Genomic DNA, 26,588 nt, shown 5'->3' on the forward strand with positions numbered 1-26,588 from the left:
AGGATTCCGATTTTGGCCAAATCCACGCTCCTGGCTAAACCCAATCCTTAAAACCACATGACTTTTTTTCACATAAAATAGGAAGCTGAAAAAATGTCACCTCTTTACACCTTCCTTGCCATAATTAGCATATGCAAATTAGGATTCAGTTCAGTATTTGGCCGATTATTTACGAAGGATTCAGGGTTCGACCAAATCTGAAAATAGTGGATTCCGTAGCTGTAACATTGCTCCAAGAATATCTCAAAATGCAAATTATACACAACTTTATATACATTATATTTATTCAGCTCTTCACACAGTGAAACATAGGACAGCTGGACTGAGCTTATTATACAATCAAGCTGACCATACTAATGTATCTAAGCTCAGCTAAGTATCAGAGAAGAGCAGCAAAACATTCTCATTAACTGTGTTTCTCACCAAGGGGTGTATTTAACATATGGCAAACAGCTAGTTATGCACAGCAATACTATACAATCCTACAGATCTAAATGAAGCTGTGGACTTCTCTGCTGAGCTGTCCCTTTACTCTATGACAAATGTCATTTGTATGAACCCACCAAAAGCTTATGGAGCATTATGTATTAGCAAAATAGGGAGACTTTTGAACACTATGCCATTTTGTAACTGCTGTAAAAATGGCACACAGGTCTGAGGGTTCCTGAAAAGTATCCTGCCTATAATTTTGGATGATATTCATGCCCTGTTGCATTTCCACTGCATTAAGGAGAATAATCTACAATTTTCCTTTTAGATGTTGCAACCATTTTCTGAGCAAAGACTTAGTTACAAAAGCAATGGATATTATGAGTCTAAGATATTAGACTGTGAAGTGAAAAATTAACATCTATTGTACATTAATGAGTAAAATGAAAGTTATAAGATGACCTGTGAAGTATAAAATGCTTTAGGCATGCTTAAGAGAACTACGTTTTCATAAACTGCCAGAATAAGTTGCAAGAAATTAGAGTAAAAGGTAATTGCTTCTCCCTCACACTTGTTAGGCTAGTAGCACATGGGTAGTTTTCTCTGCTGGCATATATATAACAAAGGCGATGCATGTGTCTTTAGTATTAGTGTTAACCATTTTAGGACTCCAAAAATATATATTTGGCACAGAAGTGTCATAGCTACATAGTCTTCAGAGCAAAGCCTAGACCTGCCAAATCACAAATGACTATAAATTCAAAACAGTTTTCAGAATACATAGTATACAATGTAATGCTGAATAAAGCTGGCCATAAATGTCTGCTTTAGTCTGGTATTTTGGCTGACTTCAACCATACCGCTCACTGTCAGGGTCAGCATCCTGTGATCCTGTCAAATCCAGATATTCCATCTGCTGTTACACCTCATCCTCCAGATAAAGTTGTTTAGGAATCATATCATTATTTTAGAGCTTGGCTGAATCCTAAACCCAATCCAAAACCTAATTTGAAAATGCAGGTAAGAAAAATCCCCCTTAATTTTAACCTTGAGTTGTACAGTCATGTACATATGTATATATGTTTAAAACACAAGCAAACATAAACTTTTGTTAAGCTGCAATGGCATCCCAGCAAATGGCAATTGTTTGCACCACAGTGTTCTCCCCACCAGACACTGGCATATTTGGTGCATTGGCAGATTACATTTTTAAACACGCTTAACAAATTTACCAATATCCATGGTAAATGGATATCCATTACTGAACCGGCAATACATGCACCAAAAGTTATAAATGCTACTACTGCCCTGCTTTACATGAGCTCATTCAGTTGGGCTTATGTAAAAAAGTTGCATTAACACCGAAGTTCCAGCTATAAATATATAATTTTTCTTTTAACACAGACATAAAAGATTCCTTAAAGTAAGAGCAAACATTTGCCAATCCCCCTTAGCCTAGTAAAGTCATTTAACAACTCCTGCACCTTTGTGAAGTGATGGATTCCGGGACTTGAAGTTTCTCTGGCTTTGCACAGAATCCATTACTTTCAAACAGAACATAATGTGGCATCTACAAGTCAGAGGGAGTCTAGCATGATTTCTTCTCAGTCTATGGATCAGATGTGTCTGTATATTAAAAATATTATTTTTGGCAGTTCAGATGTATTTATGCACCTTTTCTACATAAGCCCAACTGAATGAGCTCATGTCGATAAGAAGAGGTGTCTTTTGCCTTTAAAGGAGAACTAAAACTTAACTAAGGAAGTAGGCTACAAATGTTCTACATTATGTTTTGAGCTTCTGTACAAGACCAAGGCAACTACAGCCCTTTAGCAGGGAAGATATGTGCCTCCAAAGATGCCCCCAGTAGCTCCCCATCTTTTTTTCTGCACATGCTCTGTGCTGCTGTCAGTTACTGAGCTTAGGGAGCAATGCATAATAATCTGTATATATAGAATATAAATGTCAGAATAGGCGACTTTTTAGTAAATACAGATTATTAGTACATAAACCAGTGCAACTAGCATTAAAACTTAATAATCAGCCCTGCTGTATCACCCTCTATGCTTTATAATTTGCTACAACCCCTAAACTTAGCTTCTCAACAACTGCTCAGAGCCCGCTGATCATGCGAGTGTCACTGACACTTCTAACAGATTCCAGTATGGTGACTCTCTGTGACAACTCTGAAGTATCGGATCATTACTACTACAGAGATGCTAAACCTTTAGGCTGATGCAATAAATTCAGTATATAAAGTGTGGCATTTATAATCATATTCATTTTTAGGGTTTAGTTCTCCATTAAAGTTAAAAATAAAAAATTCTAGAAAAACGTTCACATAAAATACAGATGCAGGAATATTAGCATACTCATCTTAGTAACTTTGTATTTTACAATTACAAATGCAGAAATGATTCATTAAGATTAGCTAAGTATCCAATGATAACATCATTTTGGCATTTCAAAACAAAGCTAGTAAAATGAACATTGAGGAGACACAGTCCATCCAATACTTGTTCACCTTTGAAGGTGAAAAACTTATTTACATGAAGGAATACACCCATTAGTGTGTCAATGTCATAATGTACACTCAAGCTGAAAGTTTAGAGGGAGTGTTGGTATCTGGCTGAGCCAATACTTTACCGTCTCTCGCTCAAAAATTTGGATTTTTTTTGCTGCTCTGTATTTACTCTTATATTGGTGAAATAAAACAATACATATATTTAATAGTGCCTGTGCCATTTTAGTCAAAGTTAATCATGTGTTTTGTTGGCAATAATTCAAATTCTAAATGTATTTCACATTCACAGGTTATGCAAAGTAATTGCATTTTACATTATTAAACCAATATATGTATTTTAATTCTCTTGACCAGAAAGGTAATTGATTATTTTGCATAGCTTGTGAATACAAACAAGACACATGCACCACTGCTTCTAAACTGGATTAAGATTGAAAACACCACTAACAGGAATTCAAGGTTCCTACAATGTGTATATGCAGAAACTGCGGAAAAAATGTAAAAAACAAAAACGCAGTGTGTCAGCTGAAGAACAAAGAGACAAAAGTGTTTCATAATCAGGCAATTAAAATTCAAACCATACATTTTTCTTCACAACATCAATACATTAAGGAGTAAAACAGGATAAAGGAGAAAAGGAAATTCAAGGAGGCACAGTAGAAATGAACTGTTGAAAAAAAACTGGTTGGCAAGGTCACATCTCATCATCCAAGCCATAGTCTTCCTCTGGGTAGTCTCCCACCATCACATACTGTGGCTTTACAAAGGCACCATACTTCGGTGTACACGTGAAGTATCGTTTTCCTTCAACACTAGGAACATAATGAAGTGGCAATGTTAACCTTAAAGCATAAGATGGTCAAAATTAAAGCGTCAATGTACCAAGTCTGCAGAGAGTGGAAATATGTACTAGCCCTACAGTAAATGATGCAGTGTAACAAGCTTATATTTGATCTTAGTTTAAGAGTTATACTGGGGTAGTGTTTTAACTTGATAAAGGCACAACTACTTGCTCATACTGTTGCTTTAAAACAGGGCTGTCCAACTGGAGGCCCGTGGGCCAGATGTGGCCCTCTAAAGTATTTTTATGACCCCCAGACTGCTCAGAGGCTCACATGTGTATGACATTATCATTTTAACTGAATCCAGCCCTCCAGCACCCTGTATGAGGTATAACTGGCACAACAGAGACCTCTTTCGCACATCCTGGCGCTCCAAAAAAACTTGAATGCCTGGTGCTCACTGCTGGGGGGATCGGCACCCACCCAAAACCAATTGTAGAAACAAAAAGCAAATGGCACTCAGAACTGCAAATAAGGGAACAAGCCCTTTAAAAAGTTTATTGCGGTGATGCAACGTTGATAAAGGGGTCACTTTGCCCGAAACTTTGCATCACCGCAATAAACTTTTTAAAGGGCTTGTTCCCTTATTTGCAGCTCTGAGGTATAACTGGCCCACTACATGTAAAAAGTTGGAAAAAATAAAAATTGTCAGTGAACTTTGTATAAAATAGTTGTACAACCAAGTAGACACTTGATAAAGGGTACTGACCTGAAACATGTTTTGTTACCACTACCCACAATAAATGTTTTGCAGAAAACCTGCTGAAGCTTTTTTCCTATTTTTTGGATTTAAAAAGTTGGGCAGCACTGCTTTAAAATATTCTGCAATAATAAAAGAAAACTTGCTGCATAACTAAACCTACAGCCTATATGTATTTGTACCCCTATTGCACAAGAGATATTCTGGTCTTGCACCCCATGATACACAATTGTATCCCCCCTTAAAACAGGTGATGCAAAACATGTAAGCTTTGGTTTACATATGTGTATGCCACAATATGGGATGTTTGAGAAACAGAGAGGCTCATTTATAAACACTGGGCAAATTTGCATCTGGGCAATAACACATGGCAACCAATCAAATGTTTACTTTCATTGTTCAACCTGCAGTTGGCTGAAAAAAAGCCAATCACTGACTGGTTGCTATGGGTTAGTATTCATGGGAAAATTTGCCCAGAGATTATAAATGAGCCCACGAATGACAGTCACAACTCTATATCATAATAGATGACCATGTTTGAACCAAATAAATTAACAGGACAGTGCTTCATCTATGCCCTATGGAAGGTTGTTCTTGCTATTTATTGTAATTGCAGGAATCCATAACCTGATCTGTAACCTAAAACTTTCTGAATTATTCTTAATATTTCCCGTTAGTTCAACAACAGTACCTCCAAACCTTACATGTTCATGTCACCACTCACCTGCCATCATTTTTTCCGAGAGGTTCGTCGTATTTCACTCCAACCCAATATCCAGGTTTAAAGTCCGCTAAACCTAAAATATAAAGCATTACATACAATTTAAATAAATTCTTAACCCTTCATTTTATATTGAACATAGACACAGATGGATTATCATTAGGTTTTGCAAGTGACCAGCTTCCTGTTTACATTCACATTTAAGGGACTATTTATTATGTTGTGTAAAATGAAATTTGCAGAAAAAATGGTGTAAAAAGCCATGCAAAATACATGAAGAATTTTGCTGTCCGAATGCCAGATTTTACATAGTTATTTTACGTATGTTCCGGCGGAAGAAAAATAACGTGCAAAAAACTACATCAGTGTTACGCTGTTTTTTACACAATATAGCCTGGTGATGTGTGCCGAATTTTGGTGCAGTTTTTTTACACAGCATAATACATTTGCCCCTTATCTTTGCCAGATAGACATCTGCAAGATGCAAAATATACACAAATGTGTCAACTTCTTAAAGAAAGGTGCCTGAAACATCTAGCCATGTCTCATTAAAGGTTTTTTAAATATATGGGAGTGTCATAGTAACATAGTAAGTTGGGTTGAAAAAAGACATACGTCCATCAAGTTCAACCATAATGCCTATACCTAACCTGCCTAACTACAAGTTGATCCAGAGGAAGGCAAAAAACCCCATCTGAAACCTCTCTAATTTGCCTCAGAGGGGAAAAAATTCCTTCCTGACTCCAAGATGGCAATCGGACCAGTCCCTGAATCAACTTGTACTAAGAGCTATCTCCCATAACCCTGTATTCTCTCACTTGTACTAAGAGCTATCTCCCATAACCGTGTATTCCCTCACTTGCTAAGAATCCATCCAGCCCCTTCTTAAAGCTATATAATGTATCAGCCAGTACGACTGATTCGGGGAGGGAATTCCACAACTTCACAGCTCTCACTGTAAAAAATCCTTTCCGAATATTTAAATGGAACCTCCCTTCTTCTAAACGGAGTGGGTGCCCTCGTGTCCGTTGGAAGGACCTACTGGTAAATAAAACATTAGAGAGGTTATTATATGATCCCCTTATATATTTATACATAGTTATCATGTCACCTCTTAAGCGCCTCTTCTCCAGTGTAAACAGACCTAACTTGGCCAGTCTTTCTTCATAACTGAGGCTTTCCATACCCTTTACCAGCTTAGTTGCCCTTCTCTGGACCCTTTCTAACTCAATAATGTCCCGTTTGAGCACTGGAGACCAAAACTGAACAGCATATTCTTACCAGTGCTCTGTAAAGGGGAAGAATAACCCCCTCCTCCCGTGAATCTATACCCCTTTTAATACAGCTCAAAACCTTGTTTGCCCTTGCAGCTGCTGCCTGGCATTGCTTGCTACAGCCAAGTTTATTATCTACAAGGACTCCAAGGTCCTTCTCCATTATGGATTTGCCTAGTGCAGTCCCATTAAGGGTATACGGGGCTTGCATATTTTTACATCCCAGGTGCATGACCTTACATTTATCCACATTAAATCTCATCTGCCACTTAGCTGCCCAGATTGCCAGTTGGTCAAGATCCTGCTGCAGGGATGTCACATCCTGGATAGAATTGTCTGCAGAGTTTTGTGTCATCTGCAAACACTGATACATTACTCAAAATACCCTCCCCTAAGTCATTTATGAACAAATTAAACAAAAGTGGACCCAGTACAGAACCCTGAGGGACCCCACTGAGAACCTTATTCCAAGTAGAGAATGTGCCATTAACAACCACCCTCTGTACCCGATCCTGTAGCCAGTTTTCTATCCATGTGCAAACGACTTCACTAAGACCAATAGACCTTAGCTTAGAAAGCAGTCGTTTGTGGGGAACGGTATCAAATGCTTTGGCAAAATCCAAATAGATTATATCTACTGCATCCCCACTGTCCAGCTTCTTACTTACCTCATCATAAAAAGCAATTAAATTGGTCTGACATGACCTGTCCTTCATAAAGCCATGCTGATTACTGCTCATAATGGCATTCTCCACTACATAATTTTGTATGTGATCCCTTAACAAGCCTTCAAATAACTTGCCCACCACGGATGTCAAACTTACAGGCCTATAATTGCCAGGCTGAGATCTTACTCCCTTTTTAAATATGGGAGTGACATTTGCCTTCTTCCAATCCCTAGGTACCATACCTGATGAGAGCGAGTCTGAGAATATCAGAAACAAGGGCCACTGCAATTCTGACCCTAGCTCTCTCAGTACCCGAGGGTGTATTCCATCTGGCCCCGGTGCCTTGTTTACATTTATCGTGTGTAACCCTTTAAGCACCATATCCTGTGCCAACCACTGTGTAGTTGGAGCTGAGGCAACAGTGAAGCTATTGGGTGGGACTTGGCCCACTGGCTCCTCTACTGTATACACAGAAGAAAAGAACTGGTTAAGCACATCTGCCTTTTCCGTATCCGTTGTAACCATATTGTTATTATAACTCAATGGGGCCACACCCTCAACCTGCATCTTTTTACTATTAATATACTTAAAAAACTTTTTGGGGTTAGTCATCTTTGGGGAAGGGTATGCAGTGCTGTACAATCTTACAAAATACAAAATTACACACAGGGAGGACAAGTGTTATAATAAATACAATAAATATATATAAATGCACAGGGAATAAATGCCATGTGGTATGTAGGACAGTATACAGTACAGTAGGAATGAGGTCCCTGCCCCGTAGAGCTTACAATCTAAGTGGTATATATTATATATTAATTATTCTATTACACTTTGAGAAAGGCTATACTGCTAGCCGAAACGTCAGTCTATTTTCAATAAACATAATTTTTTTTTATATGTCCTGACAGTGTGGTCTCACTTTATCAGTATATATACTATTTTCTGATTCTGCGCCCAGGCATTATTCCTTCATTTTACGTGAGTGCTGGCTCATGTCCAGCTATTGTCATGGCTAAAAAACGCCAGAAAATACGCTGTCATAGACAAAACTGAGAACTGCCTCTGCTAAAATACACAAAGAGACATTCATTAAAATACTATTGAATCCAAATACCAAAAAAAAAAAAAAAATCCTATTTCTTCCAAATTTTCGTACTGTGCATATTTTTTTTACTTGTCACGCCAAGTACGAAAGTTTCGGATTCATTAAAGCTTCGTTATCGTGATCGCCGTTTACGACTGTTCAGCTACGAAAATTTTGTGACTTTCGCATCACCAATACGATAATATCGTGACTATTAAGTTTTTTCGTGACATTTTAGATCTTCAGAAATTATCGTATCTAATTCGAATTTTACCCATCTCGGGATTCAAACTCATACTTGATGAATCTGCTCCTAAAGGATCAGCATTGTCTTTTTTTGTAGCCGTGAAAAGTAGCTGCTTCTAGTAAACTCCCTGTGTCTTCACCCTTTTAAAGGGGCGGATTTATCAAAATGCGATATTAGAGTTTACCACAGAAAAACTCACCCACTTTTTATTCATTCCTATGGGATATTTAAAAATATATTTATCAGTGGCTGAAAATTAGAGTTCACAAATAGATAAATATGCTTCTAAAAATCCCGTAGGAATGAATAGATTCCTGCGTGAGGTTTTCTGGGGTATACTCTAATCTCACATTTTGCTAAATCTTCCCCTTAGAGTTGACACTGCCTTTCCTTAGCTCTTGAATGCCCTTGATTTGACAATTAATAAATACATGAATTATGTTTTCACATTAAGTTGTTCAGAAATTAATAAAAATAATCAACTGGCACTCACCAACATACATGACTGTCCCACGCTTTGTTGGCTGGCCAGCCACCCGAACTTCACATCTTGCCCCATGTGTTATGGATTCTGCAACTAACCTCTCTTCCTCCAGCTTACGATTCTGTTCTGCTTGCTTTTGTTGTGCATCTTCCTCATTGAACTTTCCTAACTTATTCTTCTTTAGGAAGGAGCGTACAGAGTCTGCAGAAACCAGTTTTGCAAGGAGGAAAGAAGGATGTGTTTAATTTTCAGATACTGGATAGGCATACAAATATTGAGTCATTAACTGAAATTATATATATTTAAGTGGCAATTTCAATTCATTTCTCAAGCATGAATATAAAAGGAGCAATGAGGTACAATACGTTACTTTTATAAATCCAAAGACCAAGGCCTGCTGACGCAACTGTAGTTAACACTGACTGCATTATAAGTGTGTGGCCAGAAAATGGTTCTTCTAGCATAGGCAGAATAGTGGTGAGTGGTTAGAGCTGAAGCACCAGTGTCCTACAGACCAGGGAACAGTTTGCATGAAATGAAATGAAATTTACCATAATACGGACATAGTGGGATCCTTAGAGCATAAGCACCACAGGAGCATGGACTGATAAATTATGTATAAATATCAAATACAAAGATTTGATCATTTAAGAAGTGGGCAAGTAAACCAAGCAAATCAAACAGAATACATCTCACTGCCCTGAAGGGCTTCCTTGGCTAGTAACACTGAGAAATACTGCATGTAAGTTATTCATCAGTAGCTGAAGTGCTGATATTGATAGCAAGTCTATTACCAGACAAAGGTATCAACATTGTGTGCAACAACTCCACCTTGATACATGGCAAAGTATTTAATAGCATGAAACTTTCTGTGAGCGCTTTGTAAGCGCTTAACTACCTTGACACCTCATAACATTATTCACTGGGAATACCTTGCTGATAACAGGAATTATATTAGATATGAGCCCACAGGGTGCCATTTCTCTGCCTTAGGGTCGTGGCAGATGGGGAGATAAGTCGGCCATGACTAATCTCTCCGATATGTCATCCCACCGGCTTGAATGTAAATCGCCAGTGGGACGGCATATGCGGCGCCGCGATTTCCGGAAATCGCAGAAGTTTCCTCCCAAGGCAAGGGAGATTTGTCGCGGGCAACTAATCTTCCCGTCTGCCACAGCCCTTAGTCTTACAGTGTTGTTGTACAAATAGAGTTAAGCCCATTTTATTTAGATTAAAAAGAAAAAATTACAAGAAGTGGGGGGAGGGCGTCACTAGTAAGCACCTATTGCAGATTATCTTTTGTGCAGTGCCAATTTTTCTGCACTACCCTAGGATTATAAAGAAACTAAGGAATTGCACCTGATCTTTTTTCATAAGTATCCTCTGAGATTTCGTATTTTTCCACCATGGAGAGGTCTTCATATTCTCCAATCCTTGCTCCGCTCTTATCTATTACCTGCAGATAATTAAGCCAATAACAAGATTTGATTTATTTTTTTCTCCAAAATGAGAGAACATCTCATTAAGCTGATTTAAATGTGCTGTAATATAGGGTCAGAATTTTTTTTAAAAAAAGGTCACAAATATATACTTAACCTTGTCATAATTCACTCATAGTTAAAAGTATATAAAAATAAAAAAAACTCAGCAAAAAAAGGGGGGGGGGGGGAACTGAAAATGTTTCAGGAAAACCCATATTGTGTTTGCAGAGTTCAAAATTAACACTTCAGGCTTAAAGAAACAGTAACATCAAAAATGGAGAGTGTTAAAATAATTAAAATATAAGGTACTTTTGTCCTGCACTGCTTAAAGTTGTGTGTTTGCTTTATAAAGACTGTGTAGCCATGGGGGCAGCCATTCAAGCTGGAAAAAAAGTAGAAAAGGTACAGGTAACAAAATACAATGATGTTTTACAGATATTATTTATCTTCTATGTAACCTGTACCATTTAGCCCTATTTCAGTTAGAATAGCTACCCCCATGGCTAAACAAAGACATGTTAGGGTAGACAGAAATATAAGCAGCCTAAATAATATAGATGGAAGTTATTTAGGCTGTTTATGAGGTTTCTTCTTTTTCTCTGTGCCCTAACATTTCTTTGTAGGTAACTATCCAAATTAAATAGGGCTAAAATGCTCTTTGCATTCCAATAATAAAGCTGGCCATACATGCCACAATATAATGGTACAAAATGACATTTCGTAAGATATTCTGACGGTGTGTGGGCTCTGAATTATCATTATCATCATCCCAATTATTTTTGTACCACGGCGATCAGTCGTTTAGTTGATAGGACAGATTAGAAAATTTCTCTCTCATAATGATAAAATCTTTGCATTTATTATGTTTCGATATCCTTGGGTGACCTACAATGCATTTCTGCAATGTCACTTTTGTACGAATGTTGTCTGCCAATTATTTTATGTTCAGAACATTCTCCAATTTATTCTTAGTACAGGTATGGGATCAGTTTTCTGGAAACCTATTATCCAGAAAGTTCAGAATAATACGATGGCCATCTCCCATAGACTCCATTTTAATCAAATAATTATTTTTTTTAAAATTGATTTCCTTTTTCTCTGTAATAAGATATCACACCTTGTACTTGATCCCAGCTAAGATAGGACTGCTTTGCATTCAATAAGAATTATTTCTATTTGGTTAAATTATATTTAAATAATTTTTAAGTAGACTTAAAGTATGGAGATCCAAATTACAGAAAGACCCTAGATCCTGAGCATTCTGGATAACAGGTCCCATTCCTGTACTTTATCCTACAATTTCAGTCTGAATGTTAGTTTCAGATGACTGTATTCTAAAGTACGGCCGATACAAACTTTCGTCGGAAGATGACTAAAATCTGAATGTGTATGGCCATCTTAAGTTATGCAGATGCTCACAGCCCCTCAACGCATGCCTGAATTTCGTCACCTATTCTGTTTCCACATTCAAGAATGTGTGCCAAAATCTTGATTTTTCTGAACAAATTCCTGAAGCCTGCCAGTCTCTAGAACTAAATTGAAGCTGACAGTATCCCAAGCTTAGTCAAAGGCTATGTTTTATTATTTTGGTTTTTGCACAGAATGCTCCCTTTGACTTTGCATAGATGAGAAGGTGCAATTATTTATGCCGCTTATAAGGGTTTTTCTTTTCCTGTTTTCCCTAACATTTGTTTATTACATTTTGGGCCTCTGCACACCATCTGGTTTGGTTCAGATATAGAGGTGGGAGGAACACACAGCCTCACTTTGTTGTGCAGATTCTACCCCCCTGGCTGCACAGTAGCTGTTTATATAAATTACAGCAGTATTTCTGAAGCAAACACACAACTTTTATAAGTGCAGGGCAACAGTACATTATATTTTAATTATTTTGATACATTTTCCTTTTTGGTGTCACTGGTCCTTTTATAGGACTGAAAAAGGTGAAGTCTGGGTGAGATTAAAGCACTTAGGAATTTTGGAAGACTGTAGCATTGCTTAAAGGAGACATTTCATATAAAGTTCATATTCCATTATAATATTCAGCCTCCCTCAAAATGTGAAATGATGCAGAAAAAAAGATGTTTTGAAAGCATTTTACCTCCTAAAACTGTCATTATATGAGAGCTGCATAGACAACCTCTCAAGTCAGAAGCCAGAGCGAAATGAAAGATGGGAGTGACACTGCAAAGCCCCACCCACCCTATGCCTATTCACAGCACTTTAAGTAGCTGCTGCTTTGTTACTGAAGTCAATCAGGGCCGGGGCCCCAGACACATACTGAAGAGTCTAAACTGGAAGCTTGCAAAAGGAAGGGGGGGTTAGAGCACAGTTTTTAAGCAGTTATGGACATATTTGAACCCAAAGGTATTAAAATAAAAGCACTTACTTCTATTTTACATTATTTTACATGGTTAAATGCATTGTAAACATTTATGGTATATGTCCCCTTTAAGAGCTGGTAGGATATTGGATTCTTACATGTATCCTGCAGCCATCATCTACTGGATAGGATCCCAAAAGTGCATCATCTTGATCGAGATTCAGAAGGAAGGCATTCTCTGTACTGTAGAGCTGCAAGTCCATGCATGATGCTGGGGACCCAACAACTAGCTCCAACTTACACTATAAAATGAGAACAGTATTAAGTATTTAGGCTAACAGAAAATTTGTATATGGCAATCACAATTTTTATGAAGTAATCCCTCTTAGTCTACTTCATACACAGCAAAAAAGAGGATATATGTTTTCTGCAAGCTTCACAAGCTTTTGGGGCCCATGAGGCTTTCAGTGACTTTAGTCCAAGTCAATAAAATTGACATAGTTACATTGTCGACATCTGACTAATAGGTGCCTTCACAGATGAAGCAGGCACTCCTAATTTCCATAAAATATTGATTCATGTAAAAACCTGTTAGTTTGCCAGCGCACATTTCATTTTAGAATGACCTAACTTGAGTACTTCATGGTCACAAGCCATTCTTAAGCATTCCTTGAGCTTTCACAGTCATAAAACTACTGCTTTTATGATCAGATTTTTTTTTTTTATTTACCTGCATACTGTGCTATTAGAGCAGAATCAGTACAACTCTGCAACAGCAGGTTTTAGTATGATAAATATGCCAATCAATGCAGGACAGTGCATTTTTTGAAGCTGGCCGAAGACAACAAGAGTAATGCTTGCAATGCAAAAGCAATGGTAGCGTAACATGTGGCCAAAATACACTTCACATTCCAACATCTTTGTTAAGATGTTAACTAAAAACACACACAATACATTGTGCCCCATTGTAAATTACTGGCTTGGACTTATATTTTGAGCACACAGGTTTTGTGCAAAATGATAATCTGTGTACAAACAAAATACTAGGGGGAATGTTCATACGGAAACTAAGTTTCTTATCACTGTTTAGGGTAGGCATACACTTTTATTTTGCATATTGGTTACTAGTTATCCCCAACTCGTCACTACTAAACATTAACTTAAAGCACGTACGTGCCTACAGTATTCCCAAAGTCTAATTTAGACATTACAGTATTAAATAACTATTACCCACAAGCCCATTATTCCTTTAGTTCCAATCATGTAAGAATCCAAAAGGAACATATTACCCCATTAAATGATGGTTCATCTAATTATAACATAAATTGTTATTATTATTATTAACATTTATTTATAAAGCGCCAACATATTCCGCAGCGCTGTACAATAAGTGGGTTTCATACATTGGACATACAGAGTAACATATAAAGCAATCAATAACCGATACAAGAGGTGAAGAGAGCCCTGCCCAAAAGAGCTTACAATCTACAAGTCAAAGCGAAAGATTTTTTAAGGTTTCTCAGCAATTATTTTCTGGAAAAACGGAGCTGACAAGTGGGGGTTATGCAATAAAATGGGGAAAGTTATCCCAAGCCTTTTAACCCATTGCAGCCAGAGGTTTGCTTTCTAACTGCTGATGGTTGCTATGGACCTTTTTCTTATATCATCATCATAGTTTTGAACGGTCTCTGGTTGCCTCACACTCAGGGCAGGGGTGGGGGTCATCTGAAAGCACAGACACCTACACAGGAAAACTGTAGCAGTCAGCCTTTCATTTGTAACCAACTAACCACGTTTATATGATCTTCTACACACAATCGGCTTTTGACAGTTCTTGTGCACCACACCCACTGGCTACTCATGCGCCTCGTGTAGACTAGTGACTATCTCCTCCTAAGTCACATGACTTAACACGCCACTTCTCTAGCTATGTAAAGACTCCTCTACAAAATTAGCTTTTACTCTTTTCTCAAAAATATTTGTTAACGTTAGAGCCCATAACCTCCATGTTATTTACTCCAAACCTTAAGCTCTGCCAAGGTGAGGCCCCGATCCAATCTCTTCTCGGCCGTGAAAGAATTAAGGCTGCTGCTGATTCGCACAGTCACGGTCGGAGATGAGCTTAACGTTAAGGAGCTCATGTTGCAGGCGGCGGCGGCAGCTAACCCAAAACCCCGGTATAAACGAGAAGAACGTAATGGCCAATCAAAAAGAGGGCAGGGAGCCGCCAGCAAATGAGAGCATTGTCTTCCAACTCAAGCCGCTAGTAAGAAGGTGGTACACACTGGAAGCCAATCACAGACGATTCTTAATAGAACGCCTGCCAGAATTCAACCAATAACAATATAGAAATGGTAAACTAACTGCGTATTGAGCTGCGCATTCGCTCACTTGTGATTGCGTACAGCCAATAGTATTAGGAGGGCGGGTTCTTGTTAGCCTTCTATATAGTAATCGTAACCGTAGATATGGAAGGAAGTCTTTGTACACAGTGGGGTTGAAGATTTTTGTGCGCAGCAGAGCTGTATTTGCTTACAATGGGAAGGTTTGCTCTAGTGCAGTAACCAAACATCAACAGTGTTCTCTATAATTGTGCTTAATCCATTCATGCATTAATATGGGCAAGAACTACGTTATTATTTTGGAAGATGTGACATTGCATACAATTATTAGGCAAATGCCAGCATGTAACGTACGGCGTTGAATTTGGTTTCTTGTTGTGCTGGTTTCTTATTCAGTCAATGAATAAGTAACTGGTGTTTTAAAGAAATAAATGAGCTTGGCCATGCATTGGTTGTCAGTGTTGCCCTACATTAAGCTTGTTCCTAACTGGCCCGAAGTGATTTTGGGCATTAAAACTGGCCCCAAAGGGGCCAATAAATAAGTATTTAAAGGGTTAAATGTAGGCCCCGTTTTATGCCAAGGCCATAAAGGCCCGGGCCTAGGGTGGCAGAAATTTAGGGGCGGCATGCTGCCCAACCACATTGTAATTTTGCTCATACAGAGCAATGGGGATAGCGCATCCTCTCTCCACTACTCCATTTGCAACTGAAGCAGCGCGCATGTGGGGGGGGGGGGAGGTGAGCAGGGGGCAGCCTCGGTTGCCCCATTCTCAAATCCGGCCCTTTTTAAATTACCTTGTGCCATTTGCAGGCATGAGTGTGTCACATTGTATGAGCCCCGTTCTGGCCTGGCCCCAGGGGTGCTGCTGCCATGAGACGAGTTGAGACACTTGCCTCAGGTATCAGTGCCTACCAAGTAACCAGGTATGTATGTATGTATGAATGAATGTATTTGAATGTTAGCAGAAGGATTTTGTAAGCTATCCTTTGCTTTACAGGTAGCCATGCTAGTGAGCTTAAGTGATGCTGAACGGGTTCCCTCTTCGGAGAGAGCAGGAGGATCGTGGCAGCAGAGTTTAAAATTGATTGCAGGGGAGAGAGGTGGGAGTCTGGGAGGCCGGTTAGTAGGAGATTGCAGTAATCTAAGCGGGAAAGGATAAGGGCATGGATTAGTGTTTTAGCTGTTACTTGTTAAAGAAAGGGGCATATCTTGGCAATATTGCGGAGGAAAAAACGGCATGTTTTGGCAGTGTTATTAATATGGTTAGAGAAGGAGAGGGACTGGACAAAGATAACCCCAAGGCAGCGTGCAGAATTTACAGGGTTGATGTTCATGCCATCAATAGTAACGGTGAAAGGAGGAGGAGGGCCAGGTTTGGGTGGGAAGACCATAAGCTCTGTTTTAGCTAGGTTAAGTTTGTGGTGGCGTTGGTTCATCCAGGAGGAGATAGCCAAGAGGGGTGTCTAAATATATCTGGATGTCATCTGCATATAAGTGATATTTAAGACCAAAAGAAGAAATAAGGTCTCCTAAAGAGAGTGTACAGGGAGAACAGCAAACCAAGCACAGAGCCCTGAGGCACCCCCACACTAAGCGGAACCGGGGTAGAGGATTTGTTAGCAAGAGCAACAGAGAAGGAGCGGTTACAGAGATAGGAAGAGAACCAGGATGCAGCCTGATCCCGGATACCCAGAGAATAGAGAATTTGCATAAGGACAGAATGGTCGACAGTATCAAAACCAGAGGAAAGGCCTAGGAGAATGAGAACTGAGTAGCGTCCTTTGGCCTTGGCAGTCTGGAGATCATTTGCCACTCTACATAAGGCCGTCTCAGTGGAGTGCGCAGGCCGAAAACCAGACTGCATAGGGTCCAGCAGATTATGGGTGCAGAGGAAGTTAGTGACATGAGAAAAGACAAGACGTTCCAGGAGTTTAGAGGCTAGGGGCAGGAGAGAGACGGGACGGTAGTTAGAAAGGCAGGACGGGTCCAAAATAGCCTGGGATAGGGCAGTATTGAGGCATACCATAAGAAATTTATAGTGGAGGAAGTCAGCTTTCACGCGTGATTTCCTCCAAATGTGCTCAGCAGATCGTGCACAGGAGCGCAGAAATCGTGTCTGAGGGTTAAGCCAGGGATGGGGATTGCAGTTACGACTGCGTTGGGGCTGCAGGGGGGCATGGGTGTTAATTGCAGATGATAAAATGGAGTTGTAGCTATTTACCAGTAATTCAGGATCAGAGGAAGCACAGAAGGAGGAGAGGCTAGAACTAAGAGAGTTAGAGAGAGCAGTTATAGTTGAGTAGTTGAGTGTTGCGAATCAGGGTTTTAGTCTGAGCATTAGTAGAAGGAGAAGGAGACACGTGCGAGATAGAAAAAGAGATAAGATGATGATCTGAAAGAGGAAAAGGCTCACTGTTAAATGTAGATAGATCTAGATTTTTGGACAAGACCAGATCTAGGAAATGACCATCCTTATGGGTAGCTGTATTAGTCCACTGCCGGAGATCAAAGGAGGAGGTTAGATGGAGAAATGGAGAGGGCCAGGGCTGAGAGGGATGATCTATGTGGCAATTGAAATTGCCTAAAATGATTGCAGGGGTGTCAGAGCATAGAAAAAAAGAGAGCAAGGATTCAAAGTCAGAGAGAAACGTAGCTAAGGATTTTGAAGAAGGAGGTCTGTAAACAACTGACACCCGCACAGAAAGAGGGTGGAACAGCTGAACCGCATGCACCTCAAAAGAAGGAAACCTGAAAGTAGGGGGTATAAGGATTAGTTTAAACCGGAAATGAGGGGAATGCAGAACCCCTACCCCTCCCCCACGGCCAGTAATGCGGGGAGTATGAGAGAGGGAAAGGTCGCCATAAGAGAGAGCTGCCTCAATAGCATTATCATTCTGAGAGAGCCAGGTCTCTGTTATGGCAAAAAGGTGAAAAGACTTGGAGCAAAACAGATCATGAATAAAAGTGGCTGTTAGTTACAGAGCGGGTGTTAAGAAGAGCGCAAGAGAATGGGAGATAAGAAGAGGAGAGAGTGGGAATTTGAATAATGTTAGACAGGTTGGCGGTTTGTGAGGGTTTTACCAGAAGAGAAGCCATTGCGTGGGCGATAGGAAATGGGTATACGGCAGGGACCAGGATTAGGAGAGATATCGCCTGCGGCAAGTAGTAGCAGTAAGGAGAGGGAGAGAAGGTGTGAGAATGATTTAAAATTGTTATGCTTTTGCAAGGTATTGGTTGGAGGTGCTAGAATTTTCAAAAATGTATAAAGATTATAAGAGCAGCAGTGTGTAGAATGGAGCAGAGAGGAAGATATTGTAATGGAGTAGGGACAGTCAGCTGGAGGGCTAAAGGAAGAAGTTACCTTTGGAAGCACAAACATGAAAGATAAAACTAATAAGAGCAATGACATTATGCAGGTATATCCAGTAAACTGGGTTCCGATTCAAATGGACTGAGGCTGGCCGGTCTTCTGCTGTTGCTTCCCTAGTTGCTTCTCCTGTTGCTCCTCTTGTTGAATTCCTTGTCAAACTCCTTTTCCAGTTCACTTGTAAAAGATTCACTTTGGAAGGATTCACTTGTGTGCTGCTACCCTAGCGCTGCTTTCCCAAATGAGGTTCTTTAGATATAGGGAGAGCAAGCTGGGCCACTCCTGAACACAGGACTGGGGAATCAGAGCTGATTGCAGCTAGTTAAATAACAAATTAAATCAATCAGCTGAGTCCCAGGATGAGAGAAGTGCACGAGTGAAGATCAGCCCAAAGATACCCTGAACTAAAAAGTTTGTTTAGAGGAGTTTACGATGGGGGTCATAAAGTCAACAAATTGCTGGAGCACAGGAATAGGGGGCATGCAATATTGGGAATTGAGAATAGAAATAGAACTAGCAAAATTACCCAATAAGCTAGCAAAATGCAGTATTCAGGACCACAGTGAAGATGGAAATAGTGCAGCAATTTCCCAATAAGCTAGCAAAATGCAGTTTTCAGGGCCACAGTGAAGATGGAAATTACCTGTTGAAAAAGCAGAAGAGAGAGGGTGTCAATTCCTAACTCCTTGTTAAACTCCTTTTCCAGTTCACTTGTGAATGATTCACTTTGGAAGGATTCACTTGTGCGCTGCTACCCTAGCGCTGCTTTCCCAAATTAGGTTCTTAAGATATAGGGAGAGCAAGCTGGGCCACTCCTGAACACTTAAATTGCCAAAATTCTGAGTTTTAAATCAGAATTTTGGCTCTTCTAGCTCAGAGAGTGCAATAGCAATGCGGCCCCCTTTCCCTCCTCTGATGCAAAAAAGTTAAATGCGAGGGGGGCAGCACTGCTGCCTCAGGTGGCTAGGACCCCTAAGGCAGCGCTGTCTGGCCTGAAAAAGTGCTGGGCAGGAAAAATTGCCATCAAAATGGGAATCTTTGCAATTCTGCCTATTTGAATAAGTAACAGGCGTTAAAGGGGTTAGATGATCTTGGGCCACTGTTTTCAACCAATATATTTGCCTAGTTGAAACAAATTGTAGTTTATGTAGGGCAACTCTGCAATCAATGTGAACTTTTAAATACATGGCCCAAGGTCATTTACACACCAGTTACTAATTCACCGACTGAATAAGAAACCAACTTCAATTCTGTATGTAACATCCCTGCAGTTGCCTGATAATTGTATATTACATGCATACATGTAGTCTCAGTTTGGCCTGATAAATTGTCAGTTTTTTAACAATAACAAATCTGAAAACTTCTCCTCAAACAAAACCATCTTTGGGCATGTGGAGTGCATTTGCAGGTTGGGCACTAGCCCACTTGTACCTGACCAGGTTAAAATTCTGAGCAAGTACAAGTGGCATCTCATCAGATTTATAACAGGCCCACTTTTATATGCTATGTCTAGCATATAAAATAAAAAAATCAGAATATGCAGTTAGGGTTCTGCAAAAATAATTTCTACCCTATTAATGTGTGCTGTTAAAAAGAAAGAATTGTGTTACAACAGCACCACCTGAGCTGTAGTTGAGGAAATTATTAGGTGAAAGAAAAAGTGCTGGTCTGATGTTCTTCTTGTTAGGAAAGATGAGAAAAGTTATCTGAGATCTCTTAAGTTTCTTCCTAATGCCGTAACCCTTTAATACAGTTTCTTATGTTGTGGTGACCCCCAACCATAAAATTATTCATAAGACCATCGGAAATATGTGTTTTCCAATGGTCCTAGGTGACCCCCAAAGGGGTCCTGACCCACAGGTTGAGAACCTCTGTCCTAAGCAGAAGAACATCAGACCAGCCTTTTTTCTTTCACCTGACAATTTCCTCTTCAAAAATTGACCAGCAGGTAGTGCTTTTGTTACAAAATGTATTCATTTTAACAGTACACATTCCCCTTAACGAGATTCTGTCATGATTTTTATGGTGTACTTTTTATTTCTAAATTACACTGTTTACATAGCAAATAATTAATTCTACCATTTAATTTTTTTTATGTAAATTTTATTTAAACAGCAGTGCAAGGTCAAGTACAATTTTGATATACAATTTACCAATAATTCCTTATTAGGCTCAATTTTTCTCTTAATTTACATTTGTTTCCTAGACTGAGGATAATGGTGGAGGTTGAAGGGAGGCAGACATGATATGGTTCTTGCCATATTTGTGGGGGATATTTGTATTTGGAGTTCTTGCTCACACTTGCTATATGTGAGTCTCATCTCTGTGGAGTTATTAAAAGTAATTAAAATTTTATTTTTGAACCAACAAATGTATTTTTTTTAGTTGTAATATTGGTGTGTAGGTGCCATCTCAGTGCATTGTGCCTGATACTGAGCTTTCAGAAAGAAGAAAGAAAAGAAAGCTCAGACCGATGTAACTGGAGGAGTCCCAAGCCGGACTTGGATTTCTTACTTTTGAGTGCTATTCTGATATCTACAGGGGGCTGCTATCTTGCTTCCTTCCCATTGTTCTGCTGATTGGCTGCTGGGGAGGTGGGGGGTGAGGAAGGGAGGGGTTGATATCACTACAACTTGCAGCTCAGCAGTAAAGTGTGACTAACGTTTTTCAGAGCAAAAGTCACATGGCTGTGGCACCCTGGGGAATTGAAGAATATGGCTAGCACCTTGTGAAATTTCAAAATTAAATATAAAAAAAATTTGAAAAATGGATTTCAATGCAGGATTCTATTAACTGATTAAAAAAAACATATTTTTCCCATTGCAGTTTTCCTTAAATATCTCTGAATATTGAAAAAAATAATGAATGTAAATTGCAAAAGTGCTTAGCACAGCACTTTCAATAAATTTACATTAACTTATTCTACTAACACAGTGCTGTCCAACTTCTGCGGTGCCGAGGGCCAGAAGTTCTCTAGCATACATGGTGGAGGGCCGCTAATGAAAGCCATTTTTGACCACTCCCCCTTTTAACTACACCCACTTCAAACCACACCCATTTTATCATAATGGTGGTAGTGCAGCAAAAACCCAAATGCTTGGTCCTCACTGCGGGGATATCAACCATCATTGATATGTGAAAAAATTATATTATGTCATATTAAGACATATGCCTCCTCCACCTCCCCTGTGGATAGCACAGCAACCCCCAGCACATAATTACACACCTTAGGGACCATTTAATGGCTATTTCCAACTGCTAACAAACTCCCAGAACAAACCCCTGCCAGGTTCATCTCCCACAGGCAGCATAGGGCAGGCAGAGTATGGCACACATAGGCAGCACTCTGCTTGCCCTATGCTGCCTGTGTGTTCCATACTCTACCTGCCCTATGCTGCCTGTGTGTGCCATACTCTGCCTGCCCTACCCTGCCTGTGTGTGCCATACTCTGCCTGCCCTACCCTGCCTGTGTGTGCCATACTCTACCTGCCCCATGCTGCCTGTGTGCCATACTCTGCCTGCTATACCCTGCCTGTGTGTGCCATACTCTGCCTGCTATACCCTGCCTGTATGTGCCATACTCTGCCTGCCCTATGCTGCCTGTGTGTGCCATACTCTACCTGCCCTATGCTGCCTGTGTGTGCCATACTCTGCCTGCCCTTAGCTGTCTGTGTGTGCCATGCTCTGGCTGCCCTACCCTGTCTGTGTGTGCCATACCCTTCCTGCCCTATGCTGCCTGTGTGCCATACTCTGCCTGTCCAATGCTGCCTCTGTGTGCCATACACACAGGCAGCATAGGGCAGGCAGTACATACAATGTTTGAGATGTGAACAGGTGAACAATGTTGGTGATTACAGCCTGAGCCTGAGGTGTGAACAATGCAGGAATTAAAAGGTGTGAACAACACAGGGGATTACATTTTTAAACAATACAGGGGGGTTACAGCCTGAATCTGAGGTGAGAACCATGCAGGGGGCCAGTTAATCTCAGTACTGATACCATTTAAATTTACTCAAAGGTAAGCCATCAGGTCTGCATTAATAGCCATGAGGGCCAGGGCTAAAATGTATAAACTTAGCTCAGTCACTGAGAAAAATTTCAATATGCTGCTCCAGTCTTTCACTGCCCATGCCATCTCAGTTTACTAAAAATGGTCCATAAATCACTTTTTCCCAGAGCACCCACAAAATGGATCTCTATATGGAGCAGCACTAATAGTGGTGACAACTTTCCATTTTTTTTTAGTAAAGCCAAGTCCAGCTTTATTGTCATCACATCTGCATACAAAAATATACACATGGTACAAAACTGCAAATTAGAGGCCCACCCAAAAAAATAGAAACATATTACATTTCACATACATACATACTGATAAAAAGTGCAAAATCATATTGTGCGTATACAAAGCAAGGAATAAATAATGTGCCAAAGAATCAAACCAACTTTTTCTAGTCTCTACTATCGATTTAGCAAACCCAGCATTTTCAATTTCCAATTCTAGTGCCTAACACAGTTTTACAATTATACATTTGCTTTTTTAATCAAATACTGTGCTAAACAAAATATATATATTATAGCATTCACAGATCAAATACAATGTTTTAGGAAGTGCAATAGAGTTTAATACACCACTCAGTATGTTGCTGTTGCTCTGAAATCTCTGGTTGCTGCATGCCAATCTCTGTCCAATTTCAGACATACGGGAAGGGCACACGTTAAGAATTACAGAATATCTTGCTTTTCTGTAATTAAATAGTATAGGATCCACAAGGAAAAGCCCATGTGCTGTACTTATGCATGTGTTAGCTGTCTGTTTCATATCATCTCTGCACTTAGCAATCATTTGTAGAATGTTATATATTGTTTTTATTATTGAAAGACCAAAGTACAGGAAATGGAAATGTAATTTTGTACTGTATGGTTTAATGTCATTTTCAGGTATGGAATCTCTTATATCCAGAAACCCATTATCCAAAATCTCACAAATATGGTAATTTAAGAAACTTTTCTGTTTTTTACTGAATTTTATCTGTAATAAAACAGCAAATTTTTACTTCCTGGTGGCAAAAAAAAACCCTATTAATATTTTTTGGTTGCCGTAAGGAATGGTGCTCCAACTTAAATAGCAGAAAAACCTTTTAACTAGAAAACCCCAGGTCCCAAGCATTCAAGATATTAAGTCCCATACCTGTACAGAGTAGCTATAGAAAAGATTTTATTACCTTTGCATATGTTCTCCACAAGATGGTGCCAAGATTTTGCAGCAGTAAGTTGTTCCACACGTAATAGGTTCTAACCAGATCAGATCAGGGCAGATCAGGGTGCCGCCATCCTGTCAGTGGAAATGCACGCAGTGTACTTCCTAAAACATTGTATTTGATCTTTGAGTGCTATTATTTTGGATTTATGCTGAAAAGGCTTTCCTCACTTTGGGTGTAGTATAAACAAAGCTTGATGTTTGAGAACGCTGTGTTTTTCCACAAAGTTTCACAGAGGTATTCAATTAAGAGGAAATAAATCAATAAATAAAATACAATATATCAGTAGGTGTTGAAATTTATGACGTGGATCTCTGGGCCTGAAAATGACACAGTTAAGCAGCTGAAACCAAGACACTATCGCTCACATGTAAGATGACAATTAGTATGGAAGATGCTTGTTGGAGGATCTGGAGGAAAACACATTAAGCAGGTACACCTCCTTTGTTTTTGTTTATACTTGCTTAAATTCTGCCCAACAGTCTATAAATATAAATAAATGCAGAAAGTACTATAGAAAATGAACAGCCAGAGGCAGCCAGTTTGACATGATACTTTACTTTTCCCAGCATTTTCTCCAACACACAGCTGTGTGTGTTGTAAACACATTAGAACGGCTGAAACCAGCTGAGTACAGCAAGTCAGGGCTGGGATTCAAAATAAGCCCTGTCATTTCTAGTGCAGAGAGGCCCAAACAGCCCCCCACCGGTCCATTAAATAGTGACTGTTTATGGCATCTTACAGCAGCTCCTCTGGCATTTGCCAGAACCCACAGATTGCCAGTCCAGGCCAGGTGTACAGAGTGGACTGTCCACCTGGTCTGCCCACAAGGCCAATTCTATAAGCACCCAGGGAAAGCAGTAGTTTCAAGGCACAGCACACAACCTGGCCCTTTGGATGGTCAAATACTGTGCAAAATTTGGTAAAAAATGGGTTAATAGTCTTGCATCAGTGAAAGACATTCACATGCTACATAAATGATTCCACATAAATATGACAGTAGTTTTTCACCTCACAGGCAACTGACTGAATTACTTGTGTCTGAAAGTCCACAGATCAGAAAAATGCAATGAACTGTTTGAAATATTAAGCAATAGCTACGCCCCACTAACTGTCCCCTATCTTCCTGTCTCTAAAACAGAAATTGGATAAGTGAAGGCATGGTGGGTGTGTCAGTGGATTGAACTAAAGCTCCAGATTTTCAGATCTTTAAGATGTTGAGGTCCCAGGCATGGGCAGTGAAAGACTGGAGCAACATATTGAAATTTTTCTCAGTGACTGAGCTAAGTTTATACATTTTAGCCCTGGCCCTAATGGCTATTAATGCAGACCTGCTCAGGGATCCCCAACCTTTTATACCCATGAGCCACAATTAAATGGAAAAAGTGTTGTGGAGCAACACAAGCATGAAAAGTTCCTGGGGTGCCAATAAGAGCTATAATTGGGCACTTAATAGGCCCTGTGTGGACTGGCAGCCTACGGAAGGCTCTGTTTGGCATTATACTTGGTTTTTATGCAACCAAAACTTGCCTTCTTACCAGAAATTCAAAAATAAGAACCTGCTTTGAGGCCACGGGGAGCAACATCCAAGGGGTTGGGGAGCAACATGTTGCTCATGAGCCACTGGTTGGGGATCACTGTGCTAACCGTTACTCTGATTTTTAGCCCCTACCAGTTTGTCTTTAAGCAACAGTAACAAAAAAAGAAGAACCTGGGATGAAGCTGGGAGGATTAACCATCCTATCCATTTACTGGGGGGGAGGGGGTTGTTATAGCGATTGGGAAGAAATTTGTATTTAACTGGCAGTCGTCCTACCTACTGTGATCTGTCATTCACAGGTAACCAGGTGACAATAAACTAAGCCATGTAAAGCAAGGTATTCATTCAGCCAGTGGAAAGCAAAACAAGGGAGTGGCAAAGATCAATAAATCACATTGAGGCTCAATTTACACCTGTGAGTTACTAATGGCAACTAGTCACATTTTTGCATTCATTGCTTTACTGGCAGTTGGTTTGAATAAAACAAATAACTGAGGGTTGCCATGGATTACTGTCAGTGGCAAAATTGCCAAGTTTTTGTAAATGAGTCCCACTGTATTCTTGCTTCAGATATTGTATTGTATAGAATTTCCAGCCACTACAAAAGTTGCCACATTAGGCTGTGGCATATTAACGTTGCTGAAAATATGTTCCGATGGTCCTGAATTGACCATTAGCCTGAAATGTGTATTTTTAGATGAATAACAAAAAAGGAAGCCAGTGTCAAGAAATTAAATATTTTGATTAAATGAACTGATAGATTGTTCTGTGATTATCATTGCTTGTTAAGGGTAATGTTAAGCCTGTGTAATTAAAAAAGCATACAGATTAACAGGAATTTACATACATTGGTTTTAAATTGGCTACTAAACCCTATACTACTTTTACAAGGAAGGTACATAAGTGAAAATTTGCTGGATTACTAGAAGATTAGAATAATATCAGTTTGTAATTGACACTGTAAATGCAATCTAAAAAACTGTGCACATGTTAAAAGGCAGGTGCTTTTATCCCATTGCTAGACATAATTTTTCTGCACACAGGTCGTGGCCAAACAGGTTCAGCAGGTGACAGGTTTTAGCTGGTGACGTTCTCTAGGGAGTATCCACTGGTTCAGAGGATTAACAGGTTCTACCTGTAGTCACGTGGTTATCTTATCTGTAATAGAGTTTTCTGTGGATACAAAGGGCGTATCCTATCACAGTCCATGGAATAGGGTGAGACAGGTCTACCCCTCCTTCTTGAACCAGCCACAAAACTTCTCACTTTATTCCTCTCTCGTTCTAGGCAGAGTGACTGG

General features: G+C 39.7%; 1 protein-coding gene across 1 annotated transcript; it reads right to left on the reverse strand.

The window, feature by feature from the left end:
• Positions 1–266: 266 nt before the first annotated feature.
• Positions 267–15,058, reverse strand: tbcb (tubulin folding cofactor B). Its single transcript, XM_002932614.4, has 6 exons — positions 14,805–15,058; positions 12,939–13,082; positions 10,336–10,432; positions 8,986–9,177; positions 5,220–5,292; positions 267–3,765 (listed from the first exon to the last, which is right to left on the reverse strand). The coding sequence occupies exons 1-6, from the start codon at positions 14,919–14,921 to the stop codon at positions 3,648–3,650; spliced, it is 741 nt and encodes a 246-aa protein (XP_002932660.1). The 5' UTR covers positions 14,922–15,058; the 3' UTR covers positions 267–3,647.
• Positions 15,059–26,588: the final 11,530 nt, after the last annotated feature.

The sequence above is a fragment of the Xenopus tropicalis genome, chromosome 8 (genome assembly GCF_000004195.4).
Source record: "Xenopus tropicalis strain Nigerian chromosome 8, UCB_Xtro_10.0, whole genome shotgun sequence".
NCBI classification, from domain to species: Eukaryota; Metazoa; Chordata; class Amphibia; order Anura; family Pipidae; genus Xenopus; species Xenopus tropicalis.